This window comes from Andrena cerasifolii, chromosome 16 (assembly GCF_050908995.1).
Source record: "Andrena cerasifolii isolate SP2316 chromosome 16, iyAndCera1_principal, whole genome shotgun sequence".
NCBI classification, from domain to species: Eukaryota; Metazoa; Arthropoda; class Insecta; order Hymenoptera; family Andrenidae; genus Andrena; species Andrena cerasifolii.
The window spans coordinates 4,714,829-4,731,319 of NC_135133.1; the positions used below are offsets into that span (position 1 = coordinate 4,714,829).

The following is a 16,491-nucleotide window of genomic DNA, read 5'->3' on the forward strand; positions in this document are numbered from 1 at the left end:
GTGGGCTTCTTAAGATCCATTCATCCTCCGTCTCGGTATGTTCACAGTGAATACCATTAAGGCACACATTCATCGCTGCCTCTTGCTCCTCCTATGCTCGTCCCAGTCCCTCCGACGCGGTCCACCTCGGCTCGGTAGGCGAGAAGGTTCGCTTGGCCGAGGTGGCTACGTCTTCATAGACCGGTCCCAGGGCCGCGATGGCACGCTCCGCTTAGTTAGACGATCGTCCAGTGGCTTCCGTAAATGCGCTCTCGTGAACGGCGCGCCGCCTATAAACGCGCCCCAGGTATCCGAGATAACAGACAAGCCCGCGGAATGCAGGCCCACCGAACTCGTATATAGCGTTCTATCTTCACGGCTGACCGGTTCAGGCCTCCGTAAGTAGCTTATTCTGCCTGCTTAAGAGACATACGGCCGGCGATCGTGTCGGTGCTCGTGCGCGTCGTCCCTACGCGCCGAGTACATAGATAGCGCGCGCCGTTTCCAGGGAAACAAAGGCATTCCAGAGCTGAGAATACCATACGGATAAACGAAGACAGCGACGGAAGCTGGCTCCGCGATCGTTGTAATTAAAACGTTGAATTCTGGAGGCTGTCGGCGAGACTGTTCCTGACAGAAGGGGACACGGATCGGTGGGCGTGTTTAACCGTGACACCGCGTCGAATCCGTCACCCGGCGAAAAGAAGTTGAAGCGCAAATAGTGCGACTAACCGTATCCGGGTCACGGTTACAGTCACTCGGGCCTGTGTAATTCACGAGGAGAGAACAGATGGCTAAACAAAAGTCGAGGGGCGTTGAGGAAACGTTAAAAGTTTGCCTGGGGCTCTTCGGTGTACGCTGGCCCCGGACAACAGTGACCTCTTGGTCGCAAGAACAAGATGGACGGACGATGGCGAGCCACCCTTTTTCGGACTCACGGAGTCCTAAATTTCGTCACGGAGTAGCAGAGATATGGGGGAATATAACGGGGGTAGGAAACCTCGGACGAAGGTTTGAACGAACTGATTTTCAATTCAAGATACGGTGTAATAGCTTGAGATTATGCTACGTGTGTTTCTGATAAAAAACGTGGAGACGTCGTCTTCCTTTTCACCCCCTGAGAAACTTGTCTCGTTGATGTAATAACGCGTTGCTCAAATTATATCCCCGATATAAACGGTTTTCCCTTTCAACGAAGGGTGTTTAATATGAGAATCCCTTTCCCCAGGTTGGAATTGAACTGCTGCGTCTAGCTTCTTTATTGAAACGTCCTGCGAGCGTGGAATACAGCTTTCAACGTGTACTTATTCGCATCCTGTCGTTTCCAGCGTCTGAGCATTTCGGGGCGACCGTCAAACCGTCTGAGAACGTCGCCATCTGTTAGGGAAGAGCCTTCTTCCTTGCCTTTGCCATTCTTCTCGAATGCCGCCCCCCCATCGAGGGCTTTCCTCCTTTGTCGAGCATATAATCGAGGAACATCGATGGCTTCTCGATTGTAGAAAGTTGATCAACAACGTTCTCAGTAAATCCCCAAGAAGAACGTCGACACATGTCGACGGACACGAGAGCCTCGCGAAAAGTAATCAGTAGATGAATCACGAGGGGGCCCTCTCGACAGCCATCGAGACGTTCTTAAAATTCAGGCCTCGGTTTCGTTCGAAAGAGACGAAAGACACGGGGGTCATTAATATTGATGAGCGTTGGCTTTATTAAAACGGCCGATTATTCATTCTGAACGGTACGCGTTAATCGGCGGCCCGAAACACCGGCTAGGGGAAAGCCCGAGCCAGTTCCCGATCAAAGGACTCCTCTCGACGTGCCGATTATGCGTCGAGTATTTTTAGGCCTTTGCGTAATACAGGTTCGGGAGTGTCGACCCGCGTAATCCCATGGATCGGACAAGTTATTAAAGAAAGGAACGGTCCCGCGTACTCGCTTCGACCTTTGGCTAGCGATTGCATAGTCGGGTGAGATTCGCGGCGACAAACACGTGAGTCATTTGTCACGCGAGCACGCCTCGGACAACCAAGATATCGACGGCAAACTGAATCGCTCGCGACATTTACCGCTGACCGCAAACGAATCGTGCGAAAACAGCGATCGTCATTAGCGACGGGATAGCCAGTGAAAAATGTTTGCACGCCGGGACAGTGAGATAGGCTGGGAAATCGAGGGAGAACGACTTTCCGCGGCCGCGTATCTCGGGCCCGCAATTTCCAGCTAATGAATTTAATTGGCCGGACAGATAGCTGGAAACCGGCTAAGTATTATGATCGAGGCGGGCAACCCGTTATTAGATTTTTCCCCTGGACGAGCTCTCGACCATAAATAAATCATTTAAACTATTACCGCGGCCACTTGGCCGCTCAGCGCTTATCAATTTCGCGAAAATTCCGACGTGAATTAGTGATATACTGGATCGCCCGTGGACGAGACTCGCAGATTCACGAAGTCGGAGCCAATTTACTCGAAGGTATCGATAACGTCTTAAGTTTCGCTCTGGTAATTCAATTCCTGTTTCTATTGCGCCAATTAATGCGATCGGGTGGTCGACAGGAATTCCGAGCGCCTCTGTTCCCCTTGATTAGCATTTTTCATGTACAACGCAACCGAGTGGCTCTACTTCGCTGGAAAACGAGGTTCAGCGAATTTAAGGTGAATGTCCCAATTTCTGCTCATGTCCCCATTTCTGATCATTTCGAATTTCTCTTATTATTATATGCGTTACGTTTGTACTATAGTTGCAACAAAATGATTCTAGATTATTTAAACATTTACGCGAGTGTTGCACGAGCTTGAGTCAATACACACATCGCTATCTTTCATGAGCAGAAATACGGACATTTAGATCATTATATATTTAATTACAAATTACTGATAGTTAAACATCTTGAAATATCTTTCTTAAGCAGTTTTTGAATTGGATGATTTATTGTTAAAGAATTAATCAATTACTCTGCAAATTTTGATCACCAACAAATTTTTTACACCTTCTTTATGACGAGTTACCTCTTAAATTAGCAGAAATTGGGACATTCACCTAATTGACTTAAAAAATGCAGATTGCGTTTGAAGAATATGCGAGCGCTAGCGAAAGATCTTTAAACGACTCCCACTTTCGCCTTGCCATTTGTACACTCAAATCAACTACCTTCAACCGTTTGATCAAAGATGCACCTACATACTCAGACCCAGAGAGCCTAACGCCGCGAAGTGCATCGCTCGTGAAAGTTTATTCGGCGATTCCTCCGCCGCCTCACGGACGCGGGTTAAACGCCGCGTTTCGGTGGAGATGGGAGCCGATTCTCGGTGCTGCGCGTCTACGGAATCGCGGCCCGTGAGAAATTACGACCGCAGACCGCTGCATTAACTAAAGTGCCCGCCCCGAAGACAGCGGCAATGCATCGATAGTGCATCAACCGTTGTTTCTTTTCCCCGCCTCGTCACGGTGATGGCGACGCTATCAGCTGGCCTCTGTCGAGCGGCGGGCTCGATCGAGCTATTAATCCACCTTGCGGCTTCGCTCAAGGATGAGGCGGTTGCAAGAGGCCGCGGAGCGCAACTTCGCGCGCCCGCTGCACGCGGGGGAGCGCGAGCGGTTGTGCAACGCGATTGCAGCCGTTGGTGCACGCGCTTCTTTTTCTGGGGTGTCAAAAGAAGTAACGAGGCTGCTTGTGTAACGAACCCGGGTGGAACGTCGTCTTTCAGCAACAGAGGGCTAGGGGAAAAACCAAGACGCTCGGTACCGAAATAAACACCGGAGGAGTCTGAACGTCATTATTACCCACGGTGGAGTGTGGTCCTTTCATGGTTTCTCAATTAATATCTCAGTGTGAAATACATTTTGCTGGTCCCTCCTATTTAGGATTGATATCTGCCAATTATTCTGAGCGGCACGCTCCAGCCTTTGCGAACCTGGTACGTTTCTCCCGACAGCGCCGATTCCCAATTAATGATCGAATTATTAAATTATTCCGCGTCGCTTGGACGGGAAGGGGCGTCCTCGAAGGAGCACGTTGCACCGAGGGTGTAACCCTTTTCCAAGCCGCGGTTGCGGTTCATTCGCGGTGCTCGGTGAACGCGAAAAAGACGGCGGTCCCTTAGGATACAGGTGTAGCAATTAAACGGCGGATTGATTGGCGGAGAAATATTAATAAAAACGGCTGTCTAGCGGCATGTTAATTACCGTAACGAACGGGGTGGGATGGAATCGAATGGAGAGAGGAATATTATCTGCTTGCAAGGGCCACGTGCTGCACGCGTTATCGCGGCAATATTCCTGGCGTATTAATCCACGGAAAGTATAAAGCGGAGGCAGGCGAGCCTCGAATACCGATGTGCTTTTACGGGGCAGAAAAATTTTCGGGATTTACAGCGTTATTATACAGCGAACGCGGAATTTACGTCCTTCGAATTACAGTGTTTAAAACAGAAACGTTGATAACGATGGGAGGAGTAATTGCGTGGCTTTTCTCGTGATAAATGAAGTCACTCGGCCTCGTACGGCTCGCGCTAAACGAAACAAATTCGCATTAACGACTGTACATAAACAGTGCGATTAACCGCATTCCCTTTTCACCGAGGGATACTTCTTTGTACCTCCCGCGATTGCAAACGGGTTAATCGGAATCGTGACCTTTTCTCCTTTTACAACCCAGTTGCTATTAACTTACAATGGCATATTACAAAACTGTGTCAATAGGGCACGTGACACTTGGACATGATTTTAAGCGAAGTGTGCTGGGTAAGAAGTTTTCTTCTCCTTTAATCTCGATTATTCTCGAGATGCGTATTCTCCCTTTATTTACAATCGAACCAATCGCTTTCACGAGTTTCTCGATCATTTCGCTTAGTTTCTTGGAGAAATTAGATTGCATCTCTTAACCCCCGTGGGATTGATGGCGAAATGAGGTCTACCGCCTTTTCTAAAAGGCGGACGGTCCGCGATATTCGCGAATTAGAAGTTAAGCGCAGGAACTCGAGTGCGTGGGTGGATAGAGCATTAAGCCGCCAAGCAGTCTAGCACTCTGCCCGGTTGTTTGGTCCTCGTCTTGCCTCGATCCTCCTCTCCTTTCACCCTTGGACTCGTCTGCCTCGGCTCGGCCGTCTGTCAACTTTGTCTTTCGCTGCTCTCCCCCTTTTGCTTTTGCATCGCTCCGCGCGCGTGCACCGGGGTAAACACTCTGCCGCGCCGATTCCCGCCCTTTCCAACCCTCGTTAATTACGTGTCGCTAATTGTGCGTTATCCACTGCATCGAGCCGCGAACTTTCGCTTCTCGCCGCGCGCTCGCTCCCCGATTGCGATCTCGAATGTCACTTCGACACGTAATAACGAGGACCGCCGCTAGGGATAAGTTCCTCGAGGGTCGGAAGGCTTTTGAGGAACGAATGACTGCCGATGCGTTTTCGATGCACAGAATTGGGGGAGTTTGGCAGCTTCGAATCCGCTAGATTATAGATCACCACGATATATCGCGGAATTGAATTCAGAATTCCCAAGGTAATTGGGGGATGGAGACATAAAGTTGACGATTTCATCTTCCACCTTCCTTACCCTCTTTTCCCCGGGAAACTTCTGATTCACCTGGCCACGACATTTACCCCGAAGAAAGCCAGGTTTTCATCCCGCCCTCGCTCGACGTACAGCTTTCATTGAAACACCGGGTCCTCGAGCTTCCGTGGAACACGTGGGCGATACGATCTCGATCTCGACGCGCTCGAGAAGCTGCCCCCTCGGAAATCTTTCCCTCGAAATCTCTGGCCACTCATTCGAGAACAGTAACTGCCCGTGCGTGGTGGTGTCGCGCGACAGCGCCTTCGTCGTTTCTCATTTTCGCGCCACTCTTCACCTCTTTCACCCTTACGAGTTTCGACGCCTCCGTCGTCGGTGCACCCTTCGCTAATTTTTTTGAACAGGGTGTCGTTGGCCGCGGCTGTACCCTCAGAGTGGAGCTACGTGCCTTGTGTCATTGAAAGCGATTCCAGGGACGCTTTCGAAGACGCAAGCGTTGCGCAACGGAATTAATGAAATTAATCAGCTTCATAATCCCACCATGCTGCACAGTCTCAGCATTGCTTGTCTCAGCCGAATCGTTAGCTCAGGCTCGCGCAAAGCTGCAAATAAACAATTGCAGCGAGTGCGCGGCGCAGATGTGTCTAAAAGCGGCCTGCGAGCACTCGAAACGACTGCTGTCGCGTTAATTGTTTTAACATCCTTCCCGTTGATTCACCGTGACGATAGTCACGAGCAAATCGTCGTCCGCGCGTGCTCGCGGGTTCAATCTCACCGTTTCGTTCGGCCAGTTTAACTAATTAACCGACGAATCCGCACGATTTCCAAGCGGATGCAGGAAACGGCTATCACGAGCGGTCGCAAACACGCGGGCTAGGTGTGCAATGTGGGACAGGAAATTTCCCTTCGGCCTGAACCTGTCGAATCTCACGCGAGCACTGCCTCGACCTGAGTGGACGCAGCGCGGGGGAGTCACCGAGCGCACGTTCCATCATTCGAAACGGTACAGGTTGAAATAAATTGAAGCTTCCGAACCGAGAAAGCTAGCTCACTGGCGAGCTTATTCTTTGAAGCACATGTGGCGACCAGATCCACGCGGGTCCGAATAGTCGAACAGCTTTCGACATGTGTTTGAATATCGCCCCCAAAACGTAACGGGGACTTCGAGGAGCCTCGTGTCGTGGGTCGCAGTAGAATTCCTTCTCGATCTTCATGGAATACTAGCAAACGAAACGCGACGTTTCCTTCCATTCTAACGCCTCCGCGGGAAACCTCTTCGTCCTACGAATTCCCCCACGGAACCGTATAAATTCCGTTACAAACATGCTACTATGCCTCCAAGTAGTAACAGGTGACTGTACTTCAGTAACGACGATAGAGTCCGAAACTTCTGGACCTTACATCGCCCACGTAGAAACTCATTGTCAGAATCTCGAATACACCTCTCGTCTGCGGTATCGATTCAGCAGAATCCACGATCTATTCCCGTCGATGGGCGCAGCCGTTCGCGCGGCGATATCGTTAGCGCCTTAAACCAGCTGCGAGGTAATTTCCGATTCCTCGGATCGTTGGCTCTACGAGGCTATTGTCGATACCCCCATGGGTGGTGGCCACGTATAACGGCTGCATAGTGCACAGGGACAGATGCGTCGAGCTGGCGCATTCCAGCGGTGGATGGCCACACGCTCCCGTCGCGTAAAGTTCGAAACGCGGCTGCTCGCGCGTACACACGTCGGCCGTATTATCTGATTGCGCTGAATTCAACCCGCCGTTCCTACTGTTCTGCTCCAGGAAGTGACGTCAGGGATCGCACGCCGCATCGGGCGCGCGAAACTCGCGATCACGATTTACGCGCGACACCGTCAACCCTTTCATCCGAGGCGCGCTCGCTCCAGCCTTTCCGTTCGCCGGCGATTAAATCGGCGACCCCGGATTAACTGGCGTCGCTCTCGGTTTCGTCGCTCGAGGGGCAATCGAGGCGGCCATTTCCCAGCGATCGAGAGCGGCGTTCCGCTTCTCCCGGAGGAAACGGAACGGCAGAAGTCGCGGGGACCCGTGCAATAACCGACGCCGATAACGAAGTGGTATAGCCGTATCGTTGGGCGCGGCACTCGAGGCGCTAATTCCATCGGGCGGGCTGGCTATCTGGCTTTCGACGGGAGCGCGTGGAAGTGGTCGAAACGGAAATGGGAATCGCCGGGGAAGGAGTCAGTCTCCTACACGCTCGCGTAGACGCGCGATAATCGCGACCGTTCACCGACTTGTTATTTGCTCGACGAGCCGCGGCCAATTGCAAACCGCAGATGGCCTAATCCGCGACTCGTTCGCAATCCGTTACGAGCCCAGACGGCTCCTCGAGCCTATCATCAGACCCCGTCCAGTGGGATTCTCCAACGGCCAGGGCATCTCCTCTCCGTCGGATATGGTGCTAGCAGCGGGGAATCGTAATAATCGCGGCGTGAGCGACGATTTCTAGCGCAGTGATTCGCCCCGGCGCACAGTGTCGCGGAACGTGTTCAAAAAGCAAAAATTTGCGGCTTGAAATTTTGTATTTCATTTCATGGAATTGATAGTAAACAGTCCTCCGAGATAAGAACATCATAACTTAGTAACATATATAACGGATTTAAATTATTTAAATAATTAATTTTATTTTTTTTATAATTGTTTCATATGTTTGCTATTAATTTGTATTTAAATGTATTTAAAAAAATATATATTTTATTTGTTTTACTTTTATTATGTACAAAAATATATTTTAATGAATTATTTCAAGTTAAAAATTATTTTTTTTTGCGTATAAATATGATTAACATATCAATTACATGTAAATGAGTGTATCTTAATGTAAAATTGATTTTTTAATTTTTTTCCTATTCTATATGTACTCGTTACACTGTGCGGCGCCTTGGAAGTTTATCGATTACCTACTTACGTACACCTACGAGTGTTGGCTTCTAGATCGAGTCCCTGATTTTTCAAACCATTCTGCGCATAAAAAAGTTCAGACTTATGGAAGTGAGGTTTGAAAGCAAGTGTGTTAGCGTCGAGGTGGAAACTGTCAGAAACTATACAACGGCTACCTCGGTTGCAAAATAGGAGAGCTAACACAACGGTAGATCATATCAATGTGCCATTTCTGTTCCTCAACAAATGCCCATTTGCTCGCCGCCGAGTTAGCAACGTATTTCAGTAGGTACCTACATGTAACGCCGCGAATTCTCGAAGCGCGCCAACTCGCATTTCAGAGATACGTACGTGATTCTCGCCCGCGTCTCCGATGCCGTGTATTGTGCCCGTTGATCGTTATCGTGATCAACGGGCACGATCGTTTAGCTGCTCGTAAATATCGCGACGCTTCCCACGCGAGGCGAACGCCTCGGATGAATATCCACTTCCTCCAGGACGATGGCGACGACGCGACCTAAAGAGGACCGACCTACACTCGCGGCGGAGAGGAGCGCGTCGCGTCGCAGGTTTTCACGTAACATCCGTTTTACCTGCGACCTACTGCGCCGTATATAGCGTGCATCTGTCGATGGCTCGCCACCCACGCGGCCATCGGGGACGTGCTCGCGCGTACGCGTGAATTACTGTGGCGAAGGAAACGATCCGTGGAAACGAATCAAGGAAGACGGGGGCAGGTTGGCGGAGGGGAGGGCCACGTGTGTGTGCGCGCCGATCGAATGCAAACGAGGCAGCGCGTCTGCTTTATGCAGCTCGTCTCCGGGATTCTTCGACACCGCGGGCGCAATATTTACGAGCCTGGTCGCCCAGAAGTCTGCGCTGCGTCTGGATTAGGCGCGAACGAACGACATCGCTGATTTCTAAGGTGAAGGAGCACGGAGGGAACACGGGAGACGTTGAAGTCACCTCTTTGGTGCTTGAGTGATGGCAACGGCTGTAAATGGAACGGCGACAAAGCCGCTGTTACTCAATTCCCGCGGTTGCGAAACGGGCGCGGAGGGATTATTGTTTTACTATTCTTAGCTATTGTCGCGCTGGTCGGCTGAGCTGCGAGAGGGAATGCCAGGGTTCAATGCACTGATGCGTTTTGCTTGAAAAGGTGCAAGTTACGCGTGCCCACTGTCAAGTGGTAAAACAATCGTTGGCTTTCAGCGTTTCTTCTGGTGTTAACGAATTCTCGGAAGAGCATTCGCGAATGTCTCTACAAAGGGACCCGTGTGACGAGGTTCGCGTTGGGACATGTGCCGTGGTACATAATCGAGTGTAGAGCCCAGAGCCTTGGAAGATAGACGCCCCGATGAGAAAATCAGTAGAAGCAGCACCGTCAAAGTCAGACACATGGTGTGTTCGAATTCGATTGCTATTCGACCCTGACACCGTTCTCCGTGTACACTGAGGGAATTCTGTGGAGTTCCTCGAAGCTCGGACGAATTAATCGGCGTCCGTATACCCAATTACGACGCGATAAATTGCATAATGTATCGCGCGAGAATCCTTTTGGCAAGGCCCGTGTGCAGCAGGGCGAACCAGGGAGAAGGAGGAGCACGCTGTTTCTTCGATGCACGAGCCCCTCCCAGCCTCTCTCTCTCCTGCTTGCTCTTATTTGCCTACCTGATCCGCCAACGGAGGCGAGGTGATTATCAATTAGCGGTAATTAATGCGGGATCCGAGCCACCGGATCGACCAGCCAGATCGGCCGTGACATCACTTCCTGACATCTTTCCAGCCGCCTCTAGACCCGGCTAAAGCCGGCTCGCTCTTCTCCGCTGCGAGTACGACTCGTTAATTAGCGATCCATAATCCTGACGCTTCCTCCAGCGTGTCAGAGAAGCTGGAGAAAAGATATGTTTCTCGAGCGGGTGAACGTATCCTCGGACGAATCCAAGTTGGCCAGATGGTTCGATTAATTTGCATAAATTACACCAGCTTCGAAGGGTTAAAGATTCACGTGTCCGCTTGAAAGCTGCGTCCGCAAAAAACATAGATAAACGATTTAGAGGATCGCAGTTAGACGACTGTGACGGGGGACCGGGGAAATCCATCTTGAGGGATTAGACAACCCGTGGATCCACTTGTATCGCCGTTATCTACTGCACGAGGACAGGTGAAGCTCTTGTTCGCCGCGGAACACCGCTCGCCAGGTGGCCGCGCGAAGATGAAATCTCGCTTTCGCCGGATCTATGAGCGCTACACCTCTGCCCGCGTGAACTTTACGATGGTAGATTCCCATGTACCCGTGTACTTGCCGGCGGTTCTCGCACCTGAACTTATTCCCAGTCACGATCGTATTTAAAGGCGCGTCCAGATGAAATCCGGGGAGCGCTCGAGTGAAATACCGAGTTAATATCGTCGCCGGGGAGGAAGGAAATTAATGTTCCGATGCAAAGTGTGTCGTCACGGGGCAACGAGGGGGAGGAGGAGAGGACGTCACTCGAAACGCGGCAACAACCGGCAACAACCGGCAACAGGAGCGTTTCTTATTCCCGTCGCGTCGTCGAAACAGCGAGAACAGAATGGCACGTAGCGAGAAATTTAATAAAAGGCCGTACTCCCCCGGAAATAGGTCGGGCGGGAAAGATCGCGACGCGAATGCCGCCCCTTCCTCCGCGAAAACCCCTTTCCACCCAGCCCGTGGGAACCGATCGAACCGCATCGTAAATTCGCTTGTGTTCCGTTTCCCGGCTTAAAACGTCGGTCTCCCATTCTTCCACGCCTCGATCGAAATCGCCGGTCGCCTTTAGAGCGATCCTGAAATGCCTCCTACCCGCTCGTACCCCGGCATTGCTCCCCAAAACGAGTAAAAACTCAACAGCATTCTCGACCCAACAATATTCGCCTTATCTTTCAAATACCACTCCTGAATCTATCCACCTATCCTCGGCCACGTCCTGCCCGATCTTCAACAAAGAACGATCAGCTGCAACGTAACGCCGAGTGTATTACTCGCTGTTACTAAACAACTGATTGTTTCCAATTCCAAGACCCACAGGTGTCCGAAGTTTCCTTAACACCGGCCGTCTACTCGTCCACAGTGATACACGACGTCGCGCCAGGACGTCTGATGGAAGGTCTGCCAAGCGGATTATTTCTGCGAGCAGGCTATAGCTATTTATGGGGAGTAATAAAGAGGTATCCGTCCCCGGTCCTAGAGGAAATGCATAGATGTTGGGTACACGGTTGATTTAAGCGACGGCTATAATCCATTCGATGAGACACGGATAATTCAGGTGCTAACGACTATTTACGAGGGCCGTCGATCGTCCGCGAGATGTCCGCCGGGAGGAATGCGACGGGGTTTGCCATAAAACCCCCGGCTATCCGATTATGGTCGCGCTGTGCGCCCGTAGCCCGGTTAGGCCGCGCTCGTCCATTCTTTTTTACGTCCTTCATCTTTCTCCGGGCAGCAAGACCTGGCCGGGGCTATTCTGTTACGGGGATCACGTCCAGACGGCGAGGTATTCGGCTAGAGGTGCGCTCTAGCTGGGAATCGATCGCGTTCCTCGGTAATTGTTTCGCACGGTACGTTTCGATACCGGGGCCATTTACCGAGTTACTGGCGATAATTAGCGATCGCGTATCCTGCCGCACACTCAATAAGCTGTTACGCGATCCGTTTCGGTCGAGCAAGAATCTCAGTCCCCAGAGCGATGTTTGAAGCCGGTGGTAACCCAGACCACAGTCGCCGGATCGTCTTGTGTGGCGCGAGGAGAGGATGCGCGGCCGTGTAAACTTGATTTCCGCGTCGGAACACGGCACTTGAAAACGTTAGTTAGGAAAAGCGACGGCTCTAGACCGCGGAAGTTGGGCCAGTGTAAGAGGCTGTTCGAGCACAAGTAGCTAACTATATTTCTGTATCGAGGTGCACGCGTTGTTCGCGCTCAAAACGTGCTCAGGCGAACGCCTGTAATGCCTGATACCTTACAAGCTTCGAGTGACAGGTACACTTGCAGTGTCTTAATCTCGATCGAGTTATTTCTAGGAGGAGCATTCTTCCGAGACTTCTTCGGGAGACACGAAATATGATGCGAGGGTGCTTGAGGCTTCCTGAGCATTGAGGGTCTCTACGGGCAATCACAAATAATTTGTACCATTTCCCATGCCTTTTCAGGGTTTTCTTAGCTTTGCTATCGCTACCTATTCAGTGTACCTCGAACATAAGTCCCTAAAATGTCTCATCTGAAATAGGATCTAAAGAGGGATGGGAGAAGAAAGTGATAAGCCAGGATTGCCCCCAGAATGCTAGATTTATCCTGAAAATAGCCAATTGTGTGGGGGGTAGAGTATCGGTCCTGCGGAGGTCCAGAGTTCGGAAGAAAGACTTATCGCGTTTCCATCCAATCAATGTCAGAAGCAATGGTTCGTTAACGCTCGACGCACCTCGGTTGTTACAGGAGCAGCAGCCATGATATGACACTCGATTGAGAGAAAGAGCCTGCAACCGACGACCAGCCGCCACCATGAGGAAGTTACTGCAGTTTTTGGCCTTGCTATTGTTGGGCGTCAATGCCAGGCGAACGGACGCGGACGCCCCTGCGGACGACGTGTACGGTGGCCAGCGTCGCGGTTCCCTTCACAAGTCTAATTACAATGGCAACAACAATTACAACGCCCAGTCCAACTCCCCCTATCTGCCGTATCAGCAGCCCAGAGAGAGAAAGCCGAACATAGTCCTGCTTCTGACAGACGATCAGGACGTCGAACTGGGTTAGTTCTGCTGTTACTTTTAACCTAGCTGCTGCAGCTACTTCCGCGATTAATACAGAGGTGCAGGTGTAGGTACCATTTGAATTTCAAAGCTCCAGCAGAGACTTTTGCTATCAGTAGATATTATTTTTGGAATACAGTGAGCTTGGAATATGAATGAAAAGGAACTGACGCTGCGTGGTTAGCGAGAATGAGGGAGAAAATTCGATTCCCTAATGAAAGAATCTCTCCTTCTCCGAAAAAGTAATCCCCCTCCCGAGAGATAGAAGCCTCTGTCTGGCTCGCAATCCCGGTCGAGTTCCTTTTGGCGCGCGTAGATCCGCCGAACGAAAGAACGAACGAATCTTTTGATCGTCTGTTGCGGTTGGTCCAATCCCTCAGGTTCGCTGAACTTCATGCCACGGACCCTGAAGCGAATAAGGGACGAGGGAGCCGAGCTGAGGCACGCATACGTGACCACTCCCATGTGTTGTCCGAGCAGGAGCTCCTTGCTGACCGGCCGTTACGTGCACAATCACGAGGTCTTCACCAACAACGACAACTGCAGCAGCCCCCAGTGGCAACGAGATCACGAGCCCCACTCGTTTGCCGCTTACCTGAGCAACGCGGGATATCGTACCGGTGAGTACTCGCCGATCAACCCGATCTCTTTTCACCCCCTCTCGATCACGGGCACCTCCTCCAAGGTGTCCTTCAAGACCACGTCCACAGAAGGAGTCACGCGAGCTGCGGCTCAGCTTTCGCGTGCACGAGGCCTCGCGTTCAAGTAATCAAAGTGGCTCCATCAGGATTTATCAACGAAATCGACGAACGAATTCGAAGGACCCCTCGAAATAACTCTTTCAGAGATGGCGTCCAGATGATCATCTTCCACTTTGCACCGTGCTTCTGGAATTAAGTAGTCCTGAGTGTTTTCATGCAATGGAAGACACAAATAGGGCGAGCATTGACGAAGTTTACCGCGTGACCGGCCTCCAGCATCGAGGAACCGATAATTCAGGCGATTTGTAGTTGTCGACGTAGCGTTTATCCGCGCCGGGATTCCTGAAGAATTATTTATTGCCCCGCGTTTCTTCGTTAGCGGTCGCGCGTTGGGCCTTAACGATCGCCGCTCGGCTAGAGGAATTTGCCATTTGTCGACGACGGTGATTAGTCAAGGGAACGGTCGCGGTACGTCACCGAGCATTCGCTGACCTCTGACATTGCGAACGCGAGAGAGAATCTGGCCACCTCCAATTGAAGCGAAGCCTCTATTTATTTCTGCGCGAGAGCGCAACGCTCTGGCCGAGTAATTGGAGTCAAGTATCATACGTTCGACACGATAAATCCTTGTTGCATAAGCAATTACCGCCGTGGAAACGGTCCATTGCGCTCTGGCCGAGATTTTTCAATTGGGACAGGTCGAAAGCCTTCCTGTCGTCCCTTTACATCGCGCTCCACGCGATCATCGCTCCTCTGAATGCCAAAAATCTTCGGCCATTACAATATCCAGGGAACTGTTAATACTCATCCTTCTCCTAAGTTCGAAACAAGAGCGAGAGATGTCGAAGCAGGTCGTTGGAAGAGCACGGCAACCCAGGTTACGTTTCATCCTCAATCATGGGGCCGTAATTACGTGACAACCAAGACACGCTCGAATTCAGCTCGCCGGATCGAATATTGCAACGGATTCCCGTAGAATCCTGGAGGTTCGATCTCGCCCAATTGTGCTTCTTCCTTCGTGTTCCCTCATCGCCGCGGATAGCCACGGCGAAACTTCGGCGAAGCTCAGTCGAAACTTAGCCGATTGCAGAAGCAGCGGAGGCTCCTCGACGCGGCCAAAAACGATTGCAACATAATCGCAGTTGCATCGGCGTCGCTCTCCGCGCGATCGATCATCGGGAACAGTAATTCTGGAACCGTCGGCGCATCGAGCGTAGCGGATGAATTGCAGCTGCATCGTCGATTGTGTTTGCATTGTTCCCTAGTTGCCGGCGCTCGAGAGGCAGCCTCTCGTCGGTACATCCCAGACGCGAATGCATCGATGGGATACAATTACGAGGTATCGAGGAGTCGGTCAGGTGGACTGGGTTCGGATCTAGCGCTAGGCTTTTTTTTCAAACGCCGGTCGATGATCGAGGACGAACGGTCCAGCGGCTGAATCGGACGTTTAACGAGTATCCTTCGGCATTGAGCCAGACCAGAGGAAGAAGAGAGCGAGCCCGATTCAAGGTAAACACATCCGAGGGCCGGGGAATATATACTCGACACCTCTGGCGTCTCGTCCTTTTGCAATTTCACCGAAGGCGGTCGAGTTATCTCGTTCGAATCTGCGGTAAGGTTTCAACGCTGCCTCCTTCGCCTTTTCGAGGGGGCTTCCCGTCGGATGCAGGTGTTTACAGACACCTTTTTGCGCGGCTTCGAGCGATCTGAGGCTGCACGGAGCGCTCTCCAAGCAGGATCGGTCGACCTCGTGGCAACGGTTTGGAAAGGCTTTGAGGATTAATCGATCCGGGAGGGGGTGGGGAACGCGGAGTTTTAACCCGCCCGATGAATTCTGATACCCAACATGGAACTTGGGGTATTTGCACGTTAGACTCCTAATCCAAGAAGCAGTCGCCTGGAAGTAATGGCTCCTCCGGATAAGTCATCTCGTTCCAACAGCTCCATCTTCACGACCGTGCTTCGTTCGAAACATACTTAGGAGGACTTCCAGCAGGGAGACCTTAAAACGCTCAAGGAACATTGTAATCCCGAGGAAAGAGGACTCATGACCTCCACCTCTGACTAAGCTACCCTTCAAGTCGACGGTAACTGATTAAGCCTTCCTCTTCTTTGCACTTTTATCTTGAACCTCAAGTGCGCTGCCCCGAATAGCCTACTTTGCCGAACGCTTATCTCCGAATCTCTGGACTTATCTCCAAATTACGCTGGAAATTACTCCGCTGTTGCCTTCGCGGATCCATTATAAGAAATTACGGTTGAGAGCTGGCACGCTTCATGTACCGAACGCTCGATCTAGTAACCGATCTGGCCACCGAGGCAAGGGTACGCGATAAGAAATTGCTGTGCCTAAAATCATCATCGTAATCTTCCACGAACAGTCATTCCCATTACCCCTAACGACATCGTTTGTCTAACAGCGAATAGCAACTAGAAATATCCTTCCGCCCAGTAACCCATCCCTATCAGCCACTTTCTCCCACTTTTCAGTCCCCCAAGAAAAGGACCCTGGTCCCCGTGAGAGGACAGATCACGGTCACTATCGTGGCCTCTTAAAAGGCTAGGCACAGCCGACCAGGATCCTTGTAAATTAGAGCAAACGGTGCAATATCTCAGTTGGCGAGCGC

General features: G+C 51.2%; 1 protein-coding gene across 3 annotated transcripts in view; it reads left to right on the forward strand.

Moving 5' to 3' along the window:
- The window catches only part of Sulf1 (Extracellular sulfatase Sulf1), a 60,840-nt gene that overhangs the window by 19,010 nt on the left and 25,339 nt on the right, over nt 1–16,491 (forward strand). For all 3 annotated transcript variants that reach the window (XM_076829345.1, XM_076829344.1, XM_076829346.1), the window contains exons 2-3: nt 12,850–13,162; nt 13,544–13,783. In XM_076829345.1, the coding sequence (XP_076685460.1) occupies nt 12,916–13,162; nt 13,544–13,783 (487 nt within the window). In that variant the 5' untranslated portion in view covers nt 12,850–12,915. The remainder of the gene's footprint in view (nt 1–12,849; nt 13,163–13,543; nt 13,784–16,491) is intronic.